Source organism: Portunus trituberculatus, chromosome 38 (genome assembly GCF_017591435.1).
Source record: "Portunus trituberculatus isolate SZX2019 chromosome 38, ASM1759143v1, whole genome shotgun sequence".
Classification (NCBI taxonomy): domain Eukaryota; kingdom Metazoa; phylum Arthropoda; class Malacostraca; order Decapoda; family Portunidae; genus Portunus; species Portunus trituberculatus.
In genome coordinates this window covers 5,568,482-5,590,981 of record NC_059292.1, presented here as the reverse complement: position 1 = coordinate 5,590,981, position 22,500 = coordinate 5,568,482, and the positions used below count along the sequence as shown (strand labels likewise).

General features: G+C 45.3%; 1 protein-coding gene across 24 annotated transcripts in view; it reads left to right on the top strand.

Annotated features, from left to right (window-relative positions):
• Nucleotides 1-22,500, top strand: part of LOC123514644 (leucine-rich repeats and immunoglobulin-like domains protein 1) — a 486,618-nt gene that overhangs the window by 443,026 nt on the left and 21,092 nt on the right. For 15 of the 24 annotated variants that reach the window (XM_045272647.1, XM_045272640.1, XM_045272639.1 and 12 more), the window contains 3 exons: nt 8,478-8,573; nt 15,342-15,621; nt 20,711-20,973. In XM_045272647.1, the coding sequence (XP_045128582.1) occupies nt 15,348-15,621; nt 20,711-20,973 (537 nt within the window). In that variant the 5' untranslated portion in view covers nt 8,478-8,573; nt 15,342-15,347. The remainder of the gene's footprint in view (nt 1-8,477; nt 8,574-15,341; nt 15,622-20,710; nt 20,974-22,500) is intronic. The other 9 variants (XM_045272650.1, XM_045272649.1, XM_045272644.1 and 6 more) reach the window with 3 other exon arrangements.

Sequence of the window (22,500 nt, the reverse complement as noted above, 5' to 3'; positions counted from 1 at the left end):
AGTTCATATAGGGGACCATCGAGTGCTGTCTATTGTGTTTGGCGGTGGAGGGTACAAAAGGCGCGGTGAACTGTGTGATGGGGCAGCCTGAGTAATGTTATCGATTGTGGCTGCACTGTGTGTGTGTGTGTGTGTGTGTGTGTGTGTGTGTGTGTGTGTGTGTGTGTGTGTGTGTGTGTGTGTGTAGAGGGAGGCAAACGGTGGAGTGAAAGGTGGAATTCATTGATATTGTACCCGTTAAATGTGTCCCTACAGTGCAGTGCTATATTTCTGTTACGTTGGGGAGGGTCAGGGCTGTGTGTGTGTGTGTGTGTGTGTGTGTGTGTGTGTGTGTGTGTGTGTGTGTGTGTGTGTGTGTGTGTGTGTGTGTGTGTGTGTGTGTGTGTGTGTGTGTGACTGGTGCACGGGGAGAATGAGTCAGGCAAACACTACATCCTGAATCCACACTTAGAATTATGGGGCAGTGAGAGCAACAGGAAACTCACTATCTCCCCCTCACGCCGACGGAAAGCTTCACTCTAGGCATGGAAGATAGATTAGTGTGTACTTTCTTTTGTGTGTGAGAAGTGTGATGGTTTATCGGTCTGTACTCAGAAACGCTCTTCTCTCATTACGACCATTTTCCAAGGTTACAGAGATGATTAGCGGGGTTTTCGAGAGTGTTTCTCCAGTTAATGACGCAGAAATCTTTTCAATCTGCCTCTAGAACCGTAAAAACACTTTAAAAAAACTTGGGTAGATTTAAATAAAGCCTTTTGAAATAGTGGAGTTGACGCACAGAGGTGTTTAGGAATGCGAGACCTAGTTGTATTTCCTTTATGGCTAGGGTCAAAAGGATGAGAGAGGTAGGTTGACCTAGCGATAGAAAGAACCTGGTCATTTTTCTCTTTATGTTTTATGCTCTCCTAAAAAAAATCTGGTCATTATTTCTGTCTTGTGTTCTCATAAAAAAAGAAAAAATACGTTAACGTCCACAGAAACGGTTAGACCAGTTTTTCAATGGTGATTTTCCTCTAATGCCACAGAATTCTTTGCTAATTCACTGTAATGACAATATCACCTAAAATCCTAACAATCTCTGCTAGAACCTTCTAAACTATCACCTGAATCCCAGAAACTCTTTGGAAAACTGAAAATCTCCACTAGAGCCTTTTGAACTATCACGGGGAATCAAGAACACATCTTTGGAAATCCTAATAACCTCCACCAGAGCCTGTTATCACTAGAAACATGGAATTATACTCGAAAACAACAGTAATTTCCAATAGAAACTCTTGAAAGCGATCGAGATAAGACGCTGTGAAAACCTTTAAGAACAACGTCTCGCCTCTCAACACTTTTCAAACGGTTGGCTATATTGTTGTCTTCTTGGAGGGTAAAATTTTCATAGTACAGCCTTCCGCGTTTAATGAGTCGTGACGTGTTGGTCAGTGGAAGTCTATACTGGTAAACATACAGTGCTCGACCTCCTTCCTTCCCTCCTTCCTCCCTTCCTCCTTCCCTCCTTCCTCCCTCCCTCCTTCCCTCCCAGGATTGCCTCTGTTTTTAAATTCTCCTTTTGTTTTATAATTTCCATGTCACATCTTTCTATTCCTGATTCTATTTCCTGATCCGCGTGTGTAGCAAAGGGCAGGTTACTAAGAAAAGACACAGTGAGGCTCTGGGTTCAAGCTGCTATAAGGGGGAGCAGGAAAAGACTCACTGTTGTGAGTCCCCAAAAAAAAGTAAGGAGGAAGAGAAATCTCCAGATTCAATTACCAAAACTTTCCAAATGTCCTGACGCTCTTTTCAAACTGTCCCAGGCGAGGCAGGGCGGCAGAGGCAGTGCCTGGGGGGAGCTTAGCCAAGGAAGGATGCGCAGGACAGAGGCAACACAAGCATGGTTTTGTTTCGTGTAGTCTTGATAAAGCGAGACACGGAAGAACAACAAGCACCTGCAGATCTGTTGGCCCTTATGACACTATTTGAGATAGATGGAAGAGTGTTTGCCTGTTTGCTCCCCTTTCATGTCTGTGTCTATGTATACTATGTCTCTACATTTTATCTTGGCTTGAAATACTAGTTCCCTTCCTTCTCTGAGTTGCTTAAGCCTACAGCAGAAACAGATAGGAAATAATACGTGTTTATTTTTCTTTTTTTTACATGAGAATGACCACGTGTAATTTTTGTGGGTTCATTCTGCTCCTTGTATTATGTGTAAATTTCTCTCGTTCTTTACTTAGTCTTAAGGGTTATAGGAAGCGCCCCCGTCTCCCTCCCCACTCCATCCCAACTCCTAACCTCTCTAGAGCGACCTTTAGCGAGTGAAAACAAAGGTCGCAGTGATTATGGGTCGGTGGTGATGTGAGAAGGGCGGCGAGGGCTCTAGCAGAGGCAACTCAGACCAGCTTGTCCGTGACCGGGAGGCGAGATGGACCGTGGTATTATAATGAATAGCTAAATACACACAACAAGTAATTCTGGGGAGGAGGAAAAGGGGAAAAATATTCACTGGTTGAAAGATTTGTCGATTTTCAGGCGTTAGAACAACATTATCACGAGAGAGAGAGAGAGAGAGAGAGAGAGAGAGAGAGACAAAGGACTGAGAGCCACAGCCATCTTGAAGTCAATACGGAATCATGATGGTACTCGTAACGAAGGTGAAGTAATGTCGCAGTGTTCAGATATTTAGTAAGGGTCAGCGCCACACGGCCTGACGAGTGAGCGGTGCCACCAGTCCGTCCTTATGTGGCCACTGGATGAAGTTAAGAGTGGCCTACAGGAAGGAACAGACCAATGAGGGAACTTAGAGAGTTAGGCCTAATCGTAACACTGATGGACCTAGAATATTATAGAGTGCTAGGCCTGTATGTCTGCCAGCCTGCCTGTCAACCTGTCTTAATCGTAACACTGATGGAACTAGAGTATTTTTAGAGTACTAAGTCTGTGTGTCTTCCAGCCTGTTTGTCAACCTGTCTAGCTGTCCGTCCGTCTGTCTGTAATGTTTCACAGCACAAAAGTCCAATTGGTGAATGAAAAACTACGGCTTGAGAATGAAATAGATAGAACAGTTCTTTTTTTTTTTTTTTTTTACCTAAGAGAGAAAACCGAGTAAGAACAAACAAAATTGATAAAAAAAAAAAGGCCCACTGAGGTGACAATCTTTAAAGAAGTGAAGTACAAATGTAGTCAGAAAGGGACTCCGAGAATGGTACAGGGTCTTTTAGGTCTTTAGCCAAGTTGTAGTGAAATACCTGACGTCTTATCACAACAAAGATCCGAAAAGGAAGACGATAACGTGCAGCACAAGGAAACCAAAGATAGAATATATAGAGATGTACTTTTAAGAGAACTTGAGTGTTTGATGAAATACATGACGTCTCACCACAACAAAGATCCGGAAAGGAATATTGATAACGTGCAACCCAAGCAAACCAAAGATAGAATATATAGAGATGTACTTTTGAGAGAGATCAAGTGTTTAACCTCAAAGATAAAAGGTTGATAGTCATTAATCCAACATAACCTGACCTTGAAAACTGAGGATAAAAGAAATAGAGATGTACTTTTAAGAGACCTTGAGTGTTGAACGTGAAAGAAAATTGTTGATAATCAGTAATCCAATCAACCCAATCTTTCCCTTTTCAAATAATGGTAACTTGTGTGAGTGTGTGATCCTCTTGAAGAATGATACGATGATGAATGTCAACTGTGAGGTATGAGAGGAAGCGAGGCGTGTTGTGACTCTTCTGTGCACGTGACCATAAATCACACAAATTCTAACACATACACGAATAAAAGAAAAAAAAAAGAAACAGAAACGAATAGATATAAAAAAAAAAAAGACTGGAAATATCAAAGCCAAACATCAAACATCCAGGCCACGACTGAAAAAAAAGCAAAACAAAATCAACAACCGGAAAAAAAACAACAGCAACGAAACAATATTACCAAAACGATGCCGGCACAAAAAATAATCCAGGAAAAAAAGTCTAACCGAGTAAATGCTAAGAAAAACAAAAAAAGTATGAAGGAAAGGAAGAGAAAACTCAATTAGTGGCCAAAGTGGAAGGGTGAGGTGCAAGGGAAAGGTGGTGGTGGTGGTGGTGGTGGTGGTGGTGGTGGTGGTTAGGGTGAGTGTGTAGGGAGGCAAGGAGGGAAGGAGGAAGGGAGGGTAAGTTAAAGGGGATGAATGGACGCATCATAGCCACCTTTGACCACTTCAGGACGAGGAACACAGTGACATGACCAGCATTTACCCAGTCTGTGGCCGGGACTTCTACAAAATACCACCACTTAGTCACACTCTTAACCGTACTTTAAGCCACTCGCCCTGCACACCCACTATAGCCTGCCTACTCTAAAATGACTCCTGGATTTAAAACATATTGTAGCTTATTCAAAACGTAACTGATTTTATGTGAATGATATTTGTTTTCTGTTGATCAGCGCATTTATTACAAGTACATCTCACGGTTTTTTCTCAAGATCTGACAACCACGCATTTCCTAAGACACCGTTCAGACTGAGACTCAGGAGCCACTTTTAGAGTAGACAGACTATACCTACATTTAAACAGATCTAGTTGAAGTTACACGAGTTTTTAACCCTTTTCAATACTGGGGCATATTTTACCTTGATGTTTGTGTACGATTAGACCATTTTATTGACATCAGGAAGTGTCTATGGAGGTAGGAAGATTAATAGCTACAGTCTTCACTATTTCAATCCCCCCACATAACTCTCTGAAGCTGTATAAAATCACTGAATAGTAAGCAGAATGAATATAGAAACGCGTCATGGTACTGTACAGGTTAAGTAAGTTTATATGGTTTAAGCGAAATATTAACATTTCTGCAAGGGGACTGACAAGTTATTGGCCTTTTTTTTCGATTTATGTTGCCCTTAACCAGCTTTATCCTCTTACATAGAAAAGAGCACTCTTGAGAACCCGGCTAATCAACACTGGGGCTTTGGAAAATGGTTATAGTGAGACAATAAAGTGTTTCTCAGTAAGTGCCCGATTGAAAACCCCTTGAGTACCATGACGCGTTTTCATATTCATTCTAGTTAAACAACTTCAGAAACTCATGTAGGGATTAAAATAGTGAGGACTGTGGCCATCCATAGAACCTCCATAGAACTTCCCAAATGTCAATAAAAATCGTTTAATCACTCCTAAAACACATGGTAAAAATGCGTTCCGGTACTGAAAGGGTTAATATAGTCAGTAACAAGGTGTTTTTTAGTGGTATGTCCAATCTTACCGCCACTCTGCCTCCCTATTGAAGTAAAGCATTCTAGCGGTAACCATAGAGTTAATATAGAGTTAATTGGTACCTCTAACTTTGAAGCAGTCTATGATACTACTTGTAAACCTCTAGACTTTCACTAACAACCTAATTACTGACTCCATTCCTTTCACTCTCCACTCCACCTGGGAACCAATTTCATTCCTCCCTTCGTGTTTCTTTCAAGTGGAAATAGGAACTGAGAATCTCGCTTGATGAGGGAAGCAAATAAAAGAAAACTCACTGCCACAATGTTTAGCTTTTTCCTCTCTCTCTCTCTCTCTCTCTCTCTCTCTCTCTCTCTCTCTCTCTCTCTCTCTCTTTCTAATGGCTATCACGAAAATAATCTCAGAGTAATAAAGAAAACAATAAAAAGACTCAATAAATAGGAAGCAAATACAAAACCATTGACATTTGCCTCTCCTCTGCTTCCCTCCCTCTCTCGTTTTCTCTCTAAATTTTCCTTTCCTTCCAAATCTCAAAGAACAGTAAGGAAAACAATAACGAGACACTAAATAGGAAGAAAAAACATCACCACTAGCACCATTCTTTCTTTTGTTCTCTCTCTCTCTCTCTCTCTCTCTCTCTCTCTCTCTCTCTCTCTCTCTCTCTCTCTCTCTCTCTCTCTCTCTCTCTCTCTCTCTCTCTCTGTCACCAAAAAATACCAACGAGGAATAAGACAAACAATGGCAAAATCCAGTGTGTTGTAGGAACCTTCTTTACATTCAGGCTTCTCTTGTGGTCTCCCTTCCTTTGGTGATCCTGTGAGAGACTGCCAGTGTCCCTCAAATAGGAACTAACAGCCGCAGCAGACACAGTAGAGATTGGCGAAAGATTATAAGAGCAGATTGTAGAGAATATAGGAAAATTAGAGGGTTAAACATGACAGTCTCTATATCAAGCATGTCTGTACTAACCAGGCATTCCCCCGTACATAAATTTGTCCATTCCTTAATGACTTGATACTCACAACCTGGTTACTGAGTTTGTTTTTGTTCATCCTTCCCTCTACAGTTATTATTTTTCAACTCTTTCTTCTATTATAACTGCCAAGCCTGAATACATCACAACCTGGTAACTGAGTTTTGTTCGTCCTTCCCTCTACAGTTATTTTTTTCCAACTCTTTCTTCTATTATAACTCTGCCAAGCCTCAATACGTTACTTCCTATGCATCAAGACAGCTGGGAAATGAAGTTCTAGCCCCAATGTACCAGAAAAATAGGGAGAGAGAACTTAGAAACATGAAAAAGAACACCATTATTTCCGTAAAGATAGACAGGAAAGGAAGAAAATTCAGGAAAAGATCGTAAAAATAAGAAAAAAAATATGAATCTCATAAAAGGAAAAGAGTGATAGAAAAGAACCAAATGCCCAGAATGGAAGAAAAATCTGAAAAAAAACAGTTCGGGGGGAAAAAAGGAAAGAGAAGGAAAACGATACACGTACAGAAACTTGACAGCATCAGGGTTGGGGGCCAGGGAGGAAGAAGTAGGGGGGGAGAGGGAGAGAGGGGGAAAGAAAAGGAAGGAGGGGAAACGCATGCCGATAAAAGGTTGTGTGTGTGTGTGTGTGTGTGTGTGTGTGTGTGTGTGTGTGTGTGTGTGTGTGTGTGTGTGTGTGTGTGTGTGTCTACGTGAGTGTGTGTGAGTGGCTTCGTTGGTGAAATGATAGCAACAATATGGATGGAAAGAAGGAAGAAAGAAAGAAAGAAGGACGGAGGACGAAGAAGAAGAAGAAGAAGAAGAAGAGGACAATAGAACAGATGGACAAACAAATAACATATTCAGTAGTTTATCATTAAGAAAAAAAAAATCCACCAAATAGAAATAAAAAACTAAAAAATTCTGACTTTATTTGTAGTATATTTGGACGCCAGCACACCCAACCTAACACACCCAACACACCCAGCACACCAAACGCACCGAGCCACCACAGCCAACACAGTCCGTCCTTGCGCTACTGTTCTGCATAAAGCTGTACTGAAGACAATGGCGTGATAAAAATAGCGTGTGTCTCGAGGCAGCGTCCGGCGAGGTGTGTGTGTGGACCGGAAGACAGTGACGAGCACCAGCCTGACGGAGAGGCGTTACTGCTGCTGCTTCATCTATTCCTCCGCCGTGAACTGTAGCGAGAAGTCAATGGTTTCTTTACTATTAACCCCTCTTCAGTACTGGAACGCATTTTTATCATGAATTTTTTGGTGTGATTAGATGATTTTATTGACATTAGGAAGAGTCTATGGAGGTCAGAAGATTAGTGGTCAGTCTTCATTATTTTAACCCCCACATAAGTTTCTGAATCGCCAAATAGTAAGCAGAATGAATATGAAAACACGTTATGGTACTGAAGAGATTAAAAGTCTTATTTGATGTTTCTTTGCTTTCTCATCAATTTTAAGTCTCACGTGGAATTTATTGGGAATTTCAGGGGTGTTTACATGATTGAGGAGATTATAGGCTAATCATATTCAGTATAGTACATGAGATGGCTTTTATGGCGCTCTGTCACGATTTTTAACAGGTTCCAGAGAATGTTACTGGAATGTTCAAGAGTGTTTACATAGTTCTAGAAGGATTAAAGAGTGTTTAAATGGTTCTAAGAATATTGAAGAGTTTTGAGTGGGTTTAGGAATATTCAAAGGTGTTTGCATGGTTCTAGGAATATTCAAGAGTGTTTACGTGGCTTTAGGAAGATTCAAGAGTGTTTCCATAATTCTAGGAATATCCAAGAGTGTTTACATGGTTCTATTGATGGATTAAGTGACACTTTTGAGTATCACTAAAGAAAACACCATTGAGAACAAGATTTAGTACAGTTGTGACCATAAAACGCCTCGATAAAAGAGCAAAACGTGAAGAATACAAGCTATGCTAAGTTAGTTCAAAGAGTAAGTGGAGGTGGATACAGTGCACAACAAAAACCCAACCAGTGTATTACTTAGTATTTCTGATAAGAGGAGACACAGCGCATGCATCTGACAGTTACTAATGGCAGTGCAACATGTAAACGAGAAAGGAGGATGTGCGTTCAGGATGTAGCGGCGGGCGGATGTGTGGCGGGGAGGGAGGATGTGGTGGTGGATTGGCTGTTATGGGAGGGGAGGATGTGAGGGTCTCTTTGTGTGTTTACGTGTGTGTGTGTGTGTGTGTGCTGTGTCTGGTAGCAAGAAATACAATATATCAATACTGTTTTTGTTTTCCCTCCAGGTGAGAGAGTGAGCGGTTACCTGAGCTGGTTGGTTCCCTTCTCCAGGTGAGGGTGAGGGAGGGTGCGCAAGACTGCCACTAACGCTGCAACTAACGGTGAGCCTCTGCCAACATCACCACTACACACACACACACACACACACACACACACACACACACACACACACACACACACACACACACACACACACATTTATCGACTAAGGCATCATGTCAGAATTTTTCGTAACTTTTGTCCGTCACGTGAAGCAGCGAGGTCAAAGTAAATGAGAAATCATCCGTCTTGAAAGAGAGAAAAAAATAATCATGTTCCATGATGTGTTTATTTGAAGAGAGAATAAAAACATGTGAAAGAAATGTATATAAAAAAAAAACGTGATAATTTTCCATAATGCGTATCGTAAAAAGAAAAGACGAAAAAGTCACCACGAAAAAAAAATAATCCTATAACGTGTTTTATTCATCTATTTATTCTTTTAAGGTAGAACCAAAAACAAATCTTCAAACCACTTCTTGCTATTCTGCGTGCGACTCAAGAACCAAACAGTCCGTGCCTTACAAACACCGCCTGTCAACTCTCGCGGCCCTGAACCACCGCTGGCCATCTGTCAACATTACCACTCCTAACCTTGACTTTGACGCCGCCTTGCACAGCCACTCCACGTCCTTCCTGTGTCATCAGTTACGTATCACATGACGCAGCGAGTGTACACCAGCCTAGACCCTAAAGGTGTCCTGGGGGGAAGGAAGTGAGGCAATCCGGGATGTTCTTGAGGCCATACGTATTCATGTTAGGGGTATTCGTATATTCTGAAACCGTTCTGTTACTTATAAAAGGCTCTGCTTGATTTGAGACTGGTTTTCAAGGGTGTTTTTATAAGTGTGATGACAAGTTAACAAGATATCTGTGTTATTAATATGAGGAACCCTCTTTAAAACTCTGCTAATCATCTCTGTGGCCTTGGAAACTAATCGTGGTGAGAGAGCAAAGTGTTTCTGATTACAAAGAGCTCTACTTGAATTGACACTGGTTTTCAAAGTTTTTTTTTTATGACTGTGGTAAAAAAAACTATCAAGATTTCTATGCTTTTTAACATGAGAAACTCTCTTGAAAACTCTGCTAATCATCTCTGTGGCCTTGGAAAATAATCGTGGAGAGAGGGCAAAGCGTTTCTGAATACTAAAGGGAGGACAGGGAGCGGCAAAGGCATTGAGCGCTGACAGAGTATACGAAATAAGAAACAGAGTGCATAAAAGATCATATACACAAATAATAGCATTGGAGTGTACGTATGGAAGACTATTGAAGTACTATAGGGCTGAACAATCAATCAAGACTATATATATTGCGTAGAAACATATCAGAGACTACTGACCTTACCTGTGTTTTGTAATATTTGCCGAATACCTGAACAGCGACAAGTTTTAACCAGTTCAGCGGCACTCCTGCAACACACCTCCACTATTTCAAAAGGCTCCTGTTTAAACAGTTCAGCGACGCACCTCCATTATTTCAAAAGGCTCCTGTTTAAGTGGCACAAGTTTTCAAGGGTGTTTTTATGGTTACTACATAATTTCTCAGAAATGATCTCTGTGTCCTTGGAAAAAATGAACAAGGTTACTACACAATTACAAAGAGTGCTGTCTCAGAAACACACACACACACACACACACACACACACACACACACACACACACATCTCCGAGCATAAGAAACACCCTCAGAAACCCTGTGCTTGTCAAGTGGCAGAACAAACATCTCTGTACGAAGAATACCCCTTGGAAAATAGTGCAGTGGTGTAAAAGAGTTTATATTTCATCAGGAGTTTAATTCTTAGCGGAATTTGGATATCTATTCGGCAACATTGTCGTGTATCGTTGTATTTGAATATATTTGAACATTATTGCAGCGTACTGGAAGGCTGTGCAGTCTGTTAAAACGTGGTAGTACTTTATTTCTCCTGTGATTCTTTGATTGACGTGAACTTTATTAGGATATATATATTTGTGTGTGTGTGTGTGTGTGTGTGTGTGTGTGTGTGTGTGTGTGTGTGTGTGTGTGTGTATGTGTGTGTGTACGAGAACAAGCCAAGGACAACAATATTTCGACAGGAAGGCCCACTGAAGTGCTAGTTCCTAAAGCGTACTTGAGATGATAAGTATTTTGAAACCTCCCTCTTAAAAAAATATCAAGTCATCGAAAGGAGGAAATACAGAAGGCAGACAGAAAGTTCCAGAGGTTAACAGAATAATGGATAAATGACTGAGAATACTAGTTTAGTCTTGTATTAGAGAGGTGGACAGAATAAGAGTGAGGGAAAAACGTCACATAGTCTGAAACGCTTAGTTCTCTCACCATCACTGCTTTCCAAAGGCTCCAGATGAAGATATTTTTGTTTTTAAGAGTGTTTTTATCGTTCTGATGATAGACTGGCAAGATTTCTAGTTCATCAAAAGGAGAAACTGTCTTGAAAACCTGTCTAATTGTCTTTGTGGCATTGGAAAATCTTTGGAAAATTGTTGTAGTGAGAGGGAAAGCCGTTTCTGAATACGTGCAAATGTAGAAAGTTTTGACATTAAGCACCACATCTCCAAACACTAAGTGGTGTATTTCTGGCGTGATTACCTCCTGCACTTCACGCTGCACTGAAGGGCCTGGCGTTTCCCAAGCGGTATTCACAAGGACGACTGTTTCCGTGGTACTTGAGAACGCGAAGCTTGGGGAGGAGATGGCGTGACTAGAGGCGCTGTGGAATGGACCCCTATGCCTCACCAATAAATCCCTCGGGGTAACAATTTCAGCCACAAGTGTTCGAGTCCCGCTAAATGTATTCGAATCCCCCTCACTTCTTAATCCTTTCAGCCCTTTGTTGGAACAGACACGTCACCAACACTGAGCTGCCGATGTTTGTGATGGAGGACACGGCCTCTGATCTTGATCCTCGATATAAGGAGGACACGGGCTCTGATCTTGATCCTCGATACATTCTTTCTTGTCTTGGGGTTATGAGAATTACTACTACAGATACAAGGAGCGTTACGTGTGAGCCTGATGTCTTCTTTCATCTTCCTTTATTTTCCTTACTTTTCTTTTATTTTATTTATCTATTCATTTTAGTAAGGATAGACTTTTCTTCTAATTCAGGGTTGTTATGACTTTTCGCTCATTATTCTTGTAACTGTCTAGTCAGAGTATTTGTGATTGCATAAATTTAAAGACTATCTGTGTCAGTGAACAGATTAAGGTCACAACAAGGCGAGTGAGATCCGATCAGGCATGGATGTGTTCTGACTCTGTGAGATGAGGTGCTCTTGCTGGGTTGATAGGCTGAGCGAGGGTCTTTGAAGGTGCAGCGGTAAGGCCAAGGTGGAGGACAGGCGCCAGGAGGAGGTGGGGACGTGAACCCGTGAGAGGCGGCGGCCGTTGCGTATCCCAGCTATATTTAGGACGCACCCCCATAACAATTTAGTGTGGGGAGGAGGGAGAGAGTCATTACAGTGCTAGCCAACACGCTACTGGGATGGACGACTCTGGCTGTGCTGATCCTTACTTCAGCATTCATGAGGCCAGAGGAGGTTGCCTACAGGCCGGACTGGGTGGCGGCCTGTTGGGTTGACGCAGGCGCAAGGTGCAAACAAAAGGCCGAGAAACGACATCCATTTAGGTCAGAAAATGTGTTGTCCCACCCCAAGGTGTGTCCCGAAGAGTTATTCCTGCCCGGAGTGGTATTTAGGAGGCGGCTGACGTCATTCATGGCGTGAGAGAGTGGTAGTTTTCCTCTTATTCTTTCTTCGTAAGTCTTGGTCGAGGCAGACGCGGAACGTTCCAGCTGAGGGAATATTATGTTGTTTAAGATGCTAATGATAATGCCCCCGAGACAGATCGTTCCTTTCAACTCACGGAGGACCACACCACGTGCACAGCGCCAACTTCCTGCTGCTGCTGCTGCTGCTGCAATGACTCTTCAGAAACTTGATATCACCCGTAATACCGCCAGAGAACAAGATACGAGTTGAAATTGTATATGATGAGGAATAACTAGAAACCTGCGCACCAATAACAAAATGCCGCCTCTTGAAAGCTGCCACGTGTCCTGCCTGAAAGTGCCTGCACCAAGCCAGCCAGCCAGCCAGCCAGCCAGACGGACAACCAGCCATCCAGCCAGCCACCCAGACACCCAAACAGATAGCCAGTCAACCAGCCAGCAAGACGGACAACCAACAAAACAGCCAGACACCCAGACAGCCAGCCAGCCAGCCAGCCAGCCAGCTATCCAGACAGACAACCAGCCAGCCAGCCAGCCAACCAACCAACCAACCAACCACCTAGCCATCCAGCCACCTAACCAGCCACCCAGACAGCTACCCACCCACCCACCCAACCAGCCAGCCAGTTATCCTAGAGCAAGGCGAAGATTTATATCACTAAGTATTTCTGTGATTTCGCTAAATATAATATGCAGCACTTTTTGTGACTTCAGAATGAACACAAAGGAATACAAAGGAAGTATAAATACCAACGGATCTTAAGTGGACCTTTTTTAATTAAGTGGGACTTTTAATTTTTGTTGTCCTTACTTGGCTGTTTAGGTAGCTGTTCTACTCTAACTGTTAGTGAGAGAGAGAGAGAGAGAGAGAGAGAGAGAGAGAGAGAGAGAGAGAGAGAGAGAGAGAGAGAGGAGGAGGAGGAGGAGAGGAGGAGGAGGAGGAGGAGGAGGAGGAGGAGGAGGAGGAGGAGGAGGAGGAGGAGGAGGAGGTGGAGGAGGAGGAGGAGGAGAGGAGGAGGAGGAGGAGGAGGAAGAGCAGGTGGAGGAGTAAGGAATGTAAAAACTGAAACTTATTGATCGTCGTCGTCGTTCTCTCTCTCTCTCTCTCTCTCTCTCTCTCTCTCTCTCTCTCTCTCTCTCTCTCTCTCTCTCTCTCTCTCTCTCTCACATGACCCCTTTCTTGTCCACCCTTCTCACCACCACCACCATCACCACCACCACCACCACCACCACCACCACCACCACCACCACGACCTGACCTCAACCTCTTCACCTGTACTACCTTACTGTTCCCTCTATGCTGCCTCCTCACCTCCCTTACCTCCTCACCGCCCTGGCCTGACTCCCCCCCCCCCGCCTTGCTTTCACTCGCCTCCGTCTGCTTCTCCCTGTCCCACTCCTTCTACGTTTGTCCTGCTGTGTTTCCCTTCAAAATTTTCCTTATTCTTTATATTCTTTATTTTGTGTCCTTTTTTCTTGTTCTCCTTGTCGTTCTTAGTGTTCTTCCTTCTGTGTGACTACTTCTTGTTTTTTTTTCCTTCCTTCCTTCCTTTCTTCCTTCCTTCCTTCCTTCCTTCTTTTCTTTCCTTGTTACCTTCATAAAATCTCTCTCTCTCTCTCTCTCTCTCTCTCTCTCTCTCTCTCTCTCTCTCTCTCTCTCTCTCTCTCTCTCTCTCTCTCTCTCTGTCCCTTTTTTTAATTTTCAGAAAGAGGACATCTTAATAACTTAACCCAATCCAACGTTATCTTAGCATATCTGTGAGGCCTCTTTTTCTTAAGGTAATCTCGCTAAACACACACACTCTCTCTCTCTCTCTCTCTCTCTCTCTCTCTCTCTCTCTCTCTCTCTCTCTCTCTCTCTCTCTCTCTCTCTCTGTCGCCACATCATATTTCGAGCGGTATATTTTTTTTTCCTTTTTTTTCCTTTACCCTTCGTTCTGAGGTTCTTCCCTCCTGCTGCTGCTCCCCTTTGTGTTCGTACCCATAATGCAGGGCTTAAGACGCTGCGTGAGGAGCCACCCGAAGCGAGGGGAAGGGCGGCCAAGATGCAAGGGTGAGATATAAACAGTAAACAAGCAGACCGAGATGAGGGGTGGCGTAAATATAGGAAAGTCAAGACTGAGAAACAGGAAGGGAGGTGGAAGGAAGGTGGAGGAAGGGGAAAAAATACCAGTGATTAGCCAAGGGGAAAAAAGAGAGGGGGAAAAAAAGAGAGGGAAAAAATAGAGGGAGCGTGACTGGGAAAGACTCAACGAGGGTCATTTTAGGTCACATCAAGGTCTTGTCACTTGCTCTCCCTGCTTTTCCTGTCTGCTTGTTTGTTTTTCTGTCTGGCTGTCTGTCTGTCTGTCTGTCTGTCTGTCTGGCTCGCACTCTGTCTGTCTCTGCTTCACCTGTCTAAACCTGCTACAGCTGTACTCACGATATACTACTACTACTACTACTACTACTACTACTACTACTACTGGAAAAATTAAACCTCGTATAGGAAATGCACAGAAAAGGCATAGAAAGTATGATAGACTATTTTGACAGCAGGGAAAAGTGTTAATCTTCAATAAAATAGAAAAAATAGAACTTTCTCACACACACACACAGTTTTGCGTTTTCATCACTCAGGCTTATGTCACGTAAGAGTTTTCTCAATAGTAAATTACTCTCTCTCTCTCTCTCTCTCTCTCTCTCTCTCTCTCTCTCTCTCTCTCTCTCTCTCTCTCTCTCTCTCTCTCTCTGTTGCATCATAAGTTTCGTTCTGTGTGAATAGTGACTGGGACAGAGGTGGTGATGATGGTGGTGGCAGTGGTTGTGGTGGAGTATTAGGTGACAGATAGCGTGACACACACACACACACACACACACAGACGTCCTCACCTCCTACGTGTTACCTTCTGATGGAGCTACAATGATACGAATTTCACAGTGGACATAACAGTATAATGCATTAGCGGGGCAGCGTTATACTGTACATGTTGTGTTTGATGGAGTGTTTCAGCATTCCGTGTGTGTTTAGTCTATTTTTATAACATTTTGATTATTGTGTTGGTAAGTCATTAGTAGTGTTTGAAGTGCTCATTGTAAGCCTGGTGTTGTGTTTCAGGTCGTGATGGCGGGCGCGGCGAGGCGTGTGAGCGGCACGGGTCTGGTGGCGGGCGCGCGGGGGCGAGCAGCAAACCACAGCGGCAGCAGCAGCAACAGAAGAAGATGCGGCGTGGGCGTTGGCCTGACGGTGCTGTGGGTGGGGCTGATGGTGGGGCTGGCGCAAGGCTACCCTCAGAACGGCGTGATGGGCGTGGGCCTCCCCAAAGTGATCAAGTGCCCCAGCAGCATGGAAATTTCCCCCTGCACTTGCCGGGAGATGAAAAAAGGCAAGGACTCCGGTTAGGAAGCGTTCTCCTCTCTCACGTTTAACTTGACTAGATGTTGGTAGCGCGTGTGTCGGGTGGGGTGTGGGCGCGCCGGCCGGGCGTGGATCACAGGCGCGGGCCCTCTCCCGCGCGGCATGTGCTGTGCCCGCCCCCGCTGGCCCGCCGGCCCGCCTGTGTGAGTGGGCGATGGGCGCCCCCCTAACCCCGCTCCTCCACTTCAAGCTCTTTCTGTGCTAATCCTTCCTCCCTCGCCCCCTCCCCACCCCTCGGCAGAGTCCACCACTCCTTCACTGCACCAAGGAGGATGCTCGGTGCGCCCTCCATGACCTTGTCGCTCGCAGGAGGCGCCCCTTCCTCTCTCCAGAGCCAATCTTTAAACATTGAAGAAGTTCACGCCTGGGGAAAGTCGCGGCAGGTCAATAGGTCAGCTGGTCAATAAACACGACAAACTCATAATTCAAACCCCAGAAATAGATTTCGAGGGACCAATCGATGGGCCCTAACCGTTCATAATGCACAAATACCCGCTGGAGCTTGAAGGCAAGGCCGCCGTTGCTGCCTGGCTCCCTGGCCGCTGCCGCCCTCTCAGACTTGCCGGGCTACACACGCTCTAATCACAAATCTATGGAATAATAAGACCCACAATTTTCCAGTCATGTTGTGGAGGAAAGAAAGATCCATTACATTATTTATTCCGTCTCGTGTCTAGACCCGCACACTTAAACTGCTCCGTTCGCCGCGAGACTCTGATGTTGCTTCACGATTTGTAGTCATGGTCGTGACGCGGACTGTTGTAGGTCAGTGATGAGGAAGCGTTCCTAAGGGGGAAAAAAGCTTGTATACAAGGCAGGAGCTTAACTAAGCCGTGGCACGCACACATTTTGAGGCTCTGGAGGGCTGGAGCGTGGCCGGCAAGGATCATGAACCTGAGGGAGCCACGTCCGAGGCGCCCCAGCGAGTCACCTGTCCGCTAACTGGTCCCTCACCTGCCCGTCCATTGATTATTGACGAGTATCGACAAAACGCCAATCTCTTGCTTCCCAAACCCTAAACAAACTGGAGACAGCCAATGAGAACCGGCGGCGTGCTGCTCCACAGGTGTCTGCACCACCAATCACCGCCACTTGCATCGTGCCGGACGCCCTGAGTCTTTCCTTCGCCGTCGTAAACAAAGTGCGCGCATCTTCGCCTCCTATCTATTGACGTGTGTCCGTAATCTCCGCACAGGGCAGCCTCGGTACACGCCACTCTGCTCTCATTCATTTCTTATCTCTCGGACATTCAGCATTAATGAAAAAAACTGAAACACTCGCACTTCATTCATATTTCGGCAATGTTTTGTGATGCAGAGAACAGTGAGCTGACCCGCTGCCTCACCTGGACCCCTGGAGCACCTGCTGGCCTACAAGTACCTCATTCATAACGCCTTAGTCCCTTCTGGAAGTTCAAAGAGGATGAGTTTAATCGACGACTCAAAGAAAGAGTGGAGGAGGAGGAGGAGAAGGAGCAGCTTATGAGGAATATTAATGGAGCCAGAGATACAATATTGACTCCTGTGGTCGATACATCCTCCACAAAAGACAGCCACGTCATCCACGATGTTTGCGACGATGTTCCCGGCTGGCCCTTCCTCCGTCTCCCCGTCGCTCTCTCCTCATTCCCTCTTTTCCTCCCCGCTCCTCCTCTCCCCTTCCTCCTTTCCCTCCATATGATTATTGTGGCGCACGAAAACCCAGAGCAAACAGGTACAGGGGCCTCCAGCGGCGAGCTTCACACAGGTTACGCTAAGACAGTGAAGGGCGGCACGAGGGGGATGAGGCGAGGCTGGAAGTGCTGGGGAATGATGCGGGAATAGAGAAAATGGCTCCTGGCAAGACAACCATTTCTCCATTCCCTCGGTAGACTGTCCGCACCATTAGAACTTGCTATCCTTCACCACTCCCTCCCCACCCCCCACTTCCCGGCACCACCTACTACAGCGGCGCCCACTCCCACTCCACATGCGGGCCGAACGTTGCTCAAATGTGTCACGATTTGCCTTTCTAATGTGTGGTTACGGCCGCTGCCCCGCCAGGCCGCCTCGCACCGAGCTGGCAGGGCGGCGGCTGGCTATGGTCACAATGCAACATCAAAACGATACATTTGGCAACTCAATGTGTTAATTTAAGAGTCCTGGACTGACCTCTTTGTGTTGAGCTGGCTTCCCACTTTATGATGCTGAAAAAAAAACAAAGGGAAAAAAGAAAAGCAAAACCTATATTTGCATACTAACTCGTCGCTCTAACTTGCATCCTGTTTTAAAGATTGACATTTATCGAATACGGCCTAAGATGAGTAATGCAAGTTTGTCATATCATTCTATACCTCCTTAGCGTGTAGACACATGATGATGATGATGATGATGATGATGATCTACGTCTCATGCACGATAAACATCTAGTCTGGCGTGAATGATGGGGTGAGGCTGTTTATTTTAGGTTACTCCGCATGACGAGGGCACTAGAGTCGTGTTCAGTGCTAGCCTAGTGTGTCGTGCTCTCTCTCCTCCATGTTCTTACCCGAGTCAAGTCTTCGTTACAATGTCTAAGTTCCCCCTATGCTTGACCGGCGGCTGGGCGGTCTGGCAAGTTCTAAGGGTAAGTTGTGTCCGTACCTCCCTCCCTCCCTCCCGCCCTCCTCTCTCCCCTCTCTCCTCTCCCCTTCTCCCTCCCTCACTCACTCACTCACACACTCAGTCTCTTACTCGTATCCCAAGCTCGTCAACAGATGGCCTCTCTCTCTCTCTCTCTCTCTCTCTCTCTCTCTCTCTCTCTCTCTCTCTCTCTCTCTCTCTCTCTCTCTCTCTCTCTCTCTCTCTCTCTCTTACATTACTTCTTCCGGCGATATCTCCTTGTCGACTTCCTCCTCCTCCTCCTCCCTCTCCTTTATTTTTCTTTCTCTCCTCTATCTTCCCCTTCATTTCCTTTACCTTTCTTTCTACTACTACTACTACTACTACTACTACTACTACTACTACTACTACTACTACTACTACTACTACTACTACTAGAACTACTACTAGAACTACTACTACTACTACTACTACTACTACTACTACTACTTTTGTTCTTTTCTGCCATTACTACTACTACTACTATTACTACTACTACTGCTACTACTACTACTACTACTACCACCACCACCACCACCACCACCACCACCACCACCACCACCACCACCACCACCACTACTACTACTACTACTACTGCTACTACTACTACTACTACTACTACTACTACTACTACTACTACTACTACTACTACTACTACTACTACTACTAGTGCTACTAATTTGCATTATCTAATCTAAAAACACCACCACCACAGCCACCACCACCACCATGAAAGGATTGGCTCACCCCCCCCACCGCGTGACATCTCCCACTGCCAGGCACTTACCCCATATCCCTCCCTCCCTCCCTCCCTCCCTCCCTCCCTCCCTTCCTCCCCGCCATCTTCCTCAGATCTCACTCAGGTGTCGTGTCTCCCTCTGCAAGGCAATCGAATTATTTCCACCTTTCTTCCCCGCCTTCTCCTTTCCCCTTCCTTGAAAACACTGTCTGTAAGCCCTCATCACCTCCCCCTTCCCCTCTCTCCCCTTCGTCTTTCCCCTCTTCTCAATGATTAACTACTATTACTACTACTACTACTACTACTACTACTACTACTACTACTACTACTACTATGTGTCACTACCACCCAGCCAGTGTGTTACTACTGTTCCATTGATTGCTCATGTGTGTTGACAATTTTAATTATGTGTGTGTGTGTGTGTGTGTGTGTGTGTGTGTGTGTGTGTGTGTGTGTGTGTGTGTGTGTGTGTGTGTGTGTGTGTGTGTGTTTTATCTGTGTGGATATCCTTCATGTGCTGCAAGTTTGGACACTCATGGAAGTCTTACAGCACGAATCCACTCCCTGTGTCACTACCTTATACCTCACACCTCACGCCTCCTCCTCCTCCTCCTCCTCCTCCTCCTCCTCCTCCTCCTCCTCCTCCTCCTCCTCCTCCTCCTCCTCCTCCTCCTCCTTCTCCTCCTCCTCCCTATGATCCTTACTTCACGCCTCATTTCTCCCTCAAGGCACTTCAAACCCTCCATACCTGACTCCCCTCTCTCCTAACCAGTCCACACCTTCACCCAGTACTTCATTCCTAGCACATCATAAAATTAGCACTTCACAACACCAATTTACAACACCAGCACTTCACAACACCCATGAGCATCTCACACCATCACCAGCACCACATACCATCACCAGCACCTCACAATAGCCACTCAGCACTTCACCACACCAGCACCTCACATCTCCAGCACCTCACCTCCCTCCCTGGCACCTTCCAAGCATCCTCTGGCACTCTCTGGCACTGTGGAGGCATTCCCTGTGCGGCCTTCAGCATGCTGGCGCCTGGCACGCGGCACTCCGCTTGGCACTGGACGCTGCCATGCATGTGTTGTGTTTAAGCTTAGTTTGGTGTCACGACGGGAAGGCAGAAGACGAGGGATCTAATTCTATGTAGCTTTTTTTTTAGCATACGGCATCACATTTATACTCTTTTTTGTCTCTCTGTGTCTCTGTCTCTCTATTCATTATTGTCTTCTTCATTTCTCTCTCTCTCTCTCTCTCTCTCTCTCTCTCTCTCTCTCTCTCTCTCTCTCTCTCTCTCTCTCTCTCTCTCTCTCTCTCTCTCTCTCTCTCTCTCTCTCTCTCTCTCTCTCTCTCTCTCTCTCTCATTATAATCACCAGTACTACATCCCTTCTTCATTCTTTTTCCACTCTCTCCTTTCTTTTCTTCCCCTCCTCTTATTCTCTCCTTCAGTTGTCTCGCCTCTTTCTCTCTCTCTCATTAAGATCACCAATACTACATCCCTTTTCACTCTATCTTTACCCTCTCCTTTCTTCTTCTTCCCACTTCCCTTTCCTTTCTCTCTTCTTCTCTCACTCCTTACCACAATTACTACTCCTCTCACCACCTCACCACCACTAACATCACCACCACCACTACCACCACCACCGCTGCTCTCTGGCGACTGTGGTTTCAAAGAAGTAACGTGGCCCATCCACAGGCCTTGACATCGTTTGCGATAACACGGACCACAAACATGTTCGTAACGCCCTCGACATCCTCAAGAATAAGCCAGCCGAGATCTACTGGATGAAGTTCCGTAACTGCAACCTGCCTCGCATCACTGACTACGTATTCCTGGGCCTCGATGTGCGTCACCTCAACATCATCCGAAGCAACGTGAGCGCCATCGAGCGGGCCTCCCTGTCTGCTCTGGGCGGCACTCTCCTCACACTCGACCTCGCCAACAACAAGATTCGCGAGGTGAGTGAGTGTGTGAAGGTGTGAGTGAGTGAGTGAGGCTGTGAGTGAGTGAGTGAGGCTGTGAGTGAGTGAGTGAAGGTGTGAGTGAGTGAATGAATGTGAGTGAGTGAGAGATGGTTGTGTGTGAGTTAGTGAAGCTTAGTGAGTGACTGAAGGTGTGAGTGAGTAAGTAAGTGAAGCTGTGAGTGAGTGAGGCTGTGAATGAAGTTGTGAGTGAGTGAGAGAAGCTGTAAGTGAGTGATGCTGTGAGCAAGTGAAGCTGAGTGAGTGAGTGAGTGAAGCTGTGAGTGAGTGAGTGAGTGGCTTAGGTGTGTGTGTGTGTGTGTGTTTACGTGAGACTGACCCAGCCAATAAGATTCATAACTTGAGTGAAGCAGTGAGTGAGTCAAGCTGTGAGTGAGTGAGTAAGTGAGTGGCTTAAGGGACTGTATATGTGTGTGTGTGTGTGTGTGTGTGTGTGTGTGTGTGTGTGTGTGTGTGTGTGTGTGTGTGTGTGAGAGAAAGATAGAGAAAGAGAGAACTAATTCACATTCTACATTCTAAGGGTGTCATTCTAAAGAGGCAGCAAAAAATAATGGTGTACTTGTGTGTCACTGGAGAGTTATCTGAGGCTGTGAGATATGCAGAGTCTGGGAAATGAGAAAGGGGGAAAGAAAACACTTCATTTTGTGGAGGATTAGGAGGAGAAGGAAGGAGGAGTGACGGAAGGTAATGAGTTTAAGGAGGAGGAGGAGGAGGAGGAGGAGGAGGAGGAGAAGGAGGAGGGTGAGGCATACGGAAAGATTTATAGGTTACTAAGGAAAGATTGAAAAGATAAAAATAGAGAAAGGAAAGAAAGAGAAGAGTGAAGGAAGGAAGAAAAGTGAGGAAGTATAGCAGAAGAATTGGAGAACAAACACACACACACACACACACACACACACACACACACACACACACACACACACACACACACACACACACAGGAAATTAGAAAGTCTCTCTTCTCTTCCCTGTGTGTGTATGCGCGCGTGTGTGTGTGTGTGTGTGTGTGTGTGTGTGTAGCAGCAGGTGTTTCCAATACTAAGGTGTAGGTAGGAAGCATTCAACATCCCAGCCTACAACACCCTCCCCATCCCCTCCTTCCTTCCCCACTTCACTCAGCTCTGAAGATGCACACCACCCATCATCGATATTCACCTCTTCTCCCCCAACACCCCAGCACACACACACACACACACACACACACACACACACACACACACACACACATCTCCGAGCATATGCGCCAATTTTCACGTTGTTCTGAGCTATATTTGCGCACAGTTTCGATAGAGTTCCGTGAAAGTCGCCGCTGTGACCGTCAACACTGGACACCAAGTGGCAGAACAAACATTACTTATCGCTCCTGTGTAAAGTTACGAAGAATGTTTTGGACATGAAATACCGTTAACTTGATTATTTTCTTACAATTCTCACCGGTGCAGTGGATCGGTAAAATTGTGTGTTTATATTTCATCAGGAATATTTAGTTTAATTCTTAGCGGA